Source organism: Sinohyriopsis cumingii, chromosome 1 (assembly GCF_028554795.1).
Source record: "Sinohyriopsis cumingii isolate HCF-2022 chromosome 1, ASM2855479v2, whole genome shotgun sequence".
NCBI lineage: Eukaryota > Metazoa > Mollusca > Bivalvia > Unionida > Unionidae > Sinohyriopsis > Sinohyriopsis cumingii.
Genome location: NC_142961.1, coordinates 107830753 through 107835398, shown reverse-complemented (window position 1 = coordinate 107835398; position 4646 = coordinate 107830753). Strand labels below are relative to the sequence as shown.

General features: G+C 34.4%; 1 protein-coding gene across 1 annotated transcript; it reads left to right on the top strand.

The window, feature by feature from the left end:
• Positions 1 to 368: 368 nt before the first annotated feature.
• Positions 369 to 4253, top strand: LOC149807549 (complement C1q tumor necrosis factor-related protein 3-like). The gene is made up of 2 exons (XM_089967600.1): positions 369 to 634; positions 2337 to 4253. Exons 1-2 carry the CDS (start codon positions 370 to 372, stop codon positions 2735 to 2737), a joined length of 666 nt encoding a protein of 221 aa, XP_089823726.1. The 5' UTR covers position 369; the 3' UTR covers positions 2738 to 4253.
• Positions 4254 to 4646: the final 393 nt, after the last annotated feature.

The window sequence follows — 4646 nt, the reverse complement described above, 5'->3', positions numbered from 1 at the left end:
ACAATGTGTTATGAATCAGTTTGTGTCATTACAGCTTTCTATAAGGTTACAAATTCTTGAAAATCTTCTCAGATACCTAATGGACTCATTATGCGCTGGTAAAACGTTTAGTCAGACAAAGAATGTCCGTTACAAGTTTGTTTTGGATAACTGCATCTCTCCCTCAATCTGTCTTGTCTTGATTTACGACTGAAACAAATTTAGGTGATAAGACACAGTTACAGTTAAAAATTTCGCAAAACAACTATTACAGTAACCGACAATCTATCACTACGTCAATCGCAAACCACCAATTGCTATTCAAATCTTTAACACTTGAGTACACACAAAATGGTATAAAAAGCTCCGTCTCGATAGCCGTCTCCATAAATGTTAACCTTTTGGTGGAGCTTTGTCTGTATATCATTGATTATTATTAGGATGAAACATTTCTTGATCTTCAGTCTTTTATGCACAGTATGTTGTTCCAAAGAGCAACAGACCGGCAGATCATTGTTGGATGGCGCGAGTGATGGTGATATCAACGCTGTTAGGCTTCGTCTTGCGGAAGAGAGAGAAAGACGTTTACTATTGGAGAATGACGTGCAACTACTGACTCTACGATACGCACAGCTGCAGAGAATGATGAATCAAGGTTAGTCCCCAATAACTGCATACATCAATTAGTCAGCCTTTCCTTGAAACACCACTAAGACTATTGCGTGCTCCTTGTGGGTGCCTTTTACTTCTTGAAGCCTTTATACTAGTGGGATCCGACATAAAGTTTTCACCACTCTGTTATGTGTTAGGTCGGGAGCGGATCCGTGTTCGTCACTTTCTAATTTTCACTAGATAGGTTCGGGTTGTTTTTGTCATTATTTTGATTTTGTACATGTAAGCACGAGGCATTTTGCGTCATTAGAACTTTCTTGCAGAAGCAGATATCAAAGACACATTATTAATAAGATCTGCCTGTATTTATACGAGTGAAATTGGATACAATTATACATTTACTCGACACAGCTTGCATACCGACATATATACTTTTCTTATTGGAAGAGAGGATTATGGCAAGAAAGCTATATCATTCAAATGGTGTTTTTCACTAAATTGTTTTTTTTAAAATGTCTTTCCCATTAATCATTAAGTGATGTGTTATCCATAACAAAACGTAAAAGTATAAGTTGACAATAACACATAGTATGCGCGTGATGGTGCTCAAATTATCAACCATATTTACTCTTTTTAATTAATGTGATATGACTAGAGAATATCGGAGATATGTTATATAGCTTAAAATCTCAATTCACATCCAGTAGATAGCGAGGTGAACTCTAAGATATGCACAACTTCAGAGAAAGATGAATCAAGGTTAGTCTCCAATAACTGCACACATTGATTAGTCTGCCTTTCCCCGAAACACCACTAAGACTATTCCGTGCTGTCTGTGAGTTCCTTTTACTTCTTGAAATCTTTATTTCTGTGTTACGTCAAAAGCGGATTTATCGAGAACCGTGTTGGTCACGTTCTGATTTTCACTAAATCGGTTCGGTTTTCTTTTCATCGTTTTGATTTTGACACATAAGCACTAGTCCTTTTGCGTCATTAGAAATTTAATGCAGAAGACAATGGATTGCAGCTAATAAAGAAACATTATTAGTAATATATATCTGTATTTATAAGAGTGAAATTAGATAAAAGTATTCAGTTTCCGGCAGCCTAGTGTACACCAACAGATGCACTTTTCTTATTAAGAGAGAGGATTATATCATGAAAGCTGGATCATTCAAATAGTGTTTTTCACTAAATTGGCTTTCTTTGTTGATTTTTGTGTTGCGGTAATCATTAAGAGATGTGCTATCCATAAAAAATCGTACAAGTAAACTTTGACAATAACAAATTGTATACGCGCGTGATGCTGCTCAAATTATCGAACATATTTATTTTTCTAAATTAATGTGATATGACTTAATTCGAATATGTGCTATAGAATTTAAAATCTCAATCCACAGTACACATTAGCAGATAGAGAGGTGAATATGTAGATGAGGGCAAGAAAAATACATATGAATCCACGGCAAGGTTTGGCTGCTGCTGTCTAACCTTTAGATTGTAAATATTTTCATATTAGATAATTCCTCTAACTAAATATTCGCATGAAGAATGATGACACTTTATATTAAAGTGACTCATGTTGAGATTTATTATATTCTATTTTAGCTTCTCTCAATGAAATATTTTTCCTGTTTAAGTATAGATCAGTACCTAATTCCTTACAATTGTAATGTCCAAATCTATGTACGTAGTATGAGACAAAAAGGTAATAAATGTTTGGGTTTTTTTCGTCGTATTTTCAGCAATGTCTAAAGTAGGATTTGTTGCAAAGCTTTCTAATCACACGACTATCCAAAATGGTGAAGTTCTGAAGCTAGACAAAGTGGATATGAATGAGGGAAATGGTTACAACCCCGCCCTCGGTGTATTCCGTGCTCCTGTAACGGGCATGTACATGCTTTCTGTCACTGTGATGAACCGAGAAGGTGTACCAGTCCATATCACTTTAATGAATGGCAACAAAGGACTGGCAAATCTTTTTTCCGGGGACATTGCTAGTGGTCGAATGGTTGGGGCGGTGTCAGTTCCTGCAATTCTGTCAGAAAATGACAGCGTCTTCATCAAAGCTTTTGTAACGGGTGCAGGATTTTACGGACACTACTTTACGTCCTTTTCTGGGGTACTTATTCAAAGAATGGCTTGATAAATCAAGGTTTATAATTGTAATGAAATGTACGAGTTTGTAGGAGTTAGAAAGTGCCGTTTGACAAACCTTTGTTTCCAATACGATAGCTCACATTTTACTTCTAATTTCATTTGGAATATTCTATTATAATTATTTGCTATTTATAAATATGAAAACAAATTCGATGTATTAGAGAAATTAGAATTTGTAGCACATTCATTAAGTTTGAAACAAATGTACATAATGAAAATGACATTTGTGATACCTGTAGGATGATTTTTTATACTTCAAATCGAGCATTGATTCATCTTTTCAGCATAATTTTTTTTCACACTGTATCCTTTAGGTTTTATTTATTTTATGCGAGGGACAATTATTAACCCTCTGCTGTTACTTCTTGGGGGCCTTTATATTAGTGGGATCCGACATAAAGTTTTGACCACCCTATTATGTGTTAGGTCGGGAGCGGACACGTGTTCGCCACTTTTTCATTTTCACTAAATCGGTTCGGGTTTTTTTTTTCTTCATCATTTTGATTTTCACACATAAGCACTAGTCATTTTGCGTCATTATAACTTTCTTATAGAAGACAATCTTTTGCAGCGATCAAAGACACATTATTAATAATATCTATCTGTATTTATAAGAGTAAAATCGGATAAAATTATTGAAACGATAATATAGTCATCAAAGCTTTGTATCGCACAGGAGTTTATGGACACCATTTTACGTCCTTTTCTGGGGTACTTATTCAAAGAATGGCTTACTAAATCAAGGTGCATAATTCAGCTGAAATGTAGTTGTTCGTAGAAGTTAACATGTGCCTTTTGATAAACCTTTCTTCCGATGCCATAGCTAAGATTTTTCTTCCAATGACGTCCAAAATATCCTATTATGATTATTTGCTGTTTATAAATATGAAAATAAACTCCCCGTTATAGGGAAATTAGGATTTGGAGTACATCCATTAAGTTTTAGACAAATGTACACATTGAAATAGCCATTTTTGATAAACTAAGGAGGTTGTTGTTTTACTTCAAATCGAGCATGGATTCATCGTTTCGGCATGAATTGTTCTTACAAAGTCTCTTTTAGATTTTATTGATTTTATGCGAAAGGCAATTCGTTTCTTTTTCCATCCACAACTCACCATTAGTATAATTCATAACTCGTAATCAAATCTGTCTGATTAGAAAGTTTGATTTTTAACGATCTATTTGAAAGTGGGAAAAAAAGCATAACCAACAGTCAAAATGAGGATATAATCATGTGAACGATAAAGGCCATCTCATTAACATTTATAATATTCGGGAATTCTAAAGGTCATTTAAGTAACATCAGTGCTGTTTTCTTTGATAAATACACTAATGTACCATGTAATCATAGCTCCTGAGGAACGCGTAATTGAAGAAACTGTCAACAGGTGTTTTCTTGTGAAAAAGTGAACAGTATTGTAAATGTGCAAACGAACATATGTTAAATTGTATTATACATTTGCTTTATTTTCATATACATAAAAATTCATATTTGAAAATGTGTGTTGTATTGATTTTACCTTTTTGTGAGGTTTTCAAATGGCGCTTGAACACAGGATAAGTAGGTATGATGAGTTTACATTATCTAATTACTACGAATTGGTGCAGGTGTAATGCGGGATACCGTAGGGCAAATGAAACGATATAAGGAAAACACACTGGGAATGCATACGGAAAAGACGAATTTAACATGGGGCTATCTTAGGAAAACACATTAAAAAAAATTGTTTTAGGCAAGAAAGCAAATATTTTCGACTCATTTGAGTGGCCTTGCAAAGGGTCTTTGTATGCTGTCTTCTTCTTTTTGTTTCTTCTTTTCCTCCACCATCTTCTTAGTTCTGTTATTGCTTCTGTTTTTTTTTTCTTCTTTTTTCTCCTCCTCCTGATTTTCA

Bases quoted from the DNA above. Each gene is read 5' to 3' on its own strand.
- LOC149807549 (XM_089967600.1), top strand. From the start codon at position 370: ATGTTAACCTTTTGGTGGAGCTTTGTCTGTATATCATTGATTATTATT. The intron at 635-2,336 runs GTTAGTCCCCAA...TCGTATTTTCAG, and splicing joins GCAGAGAATGATGAATCAAG to CAATGTCTAAAGTAGGATTT.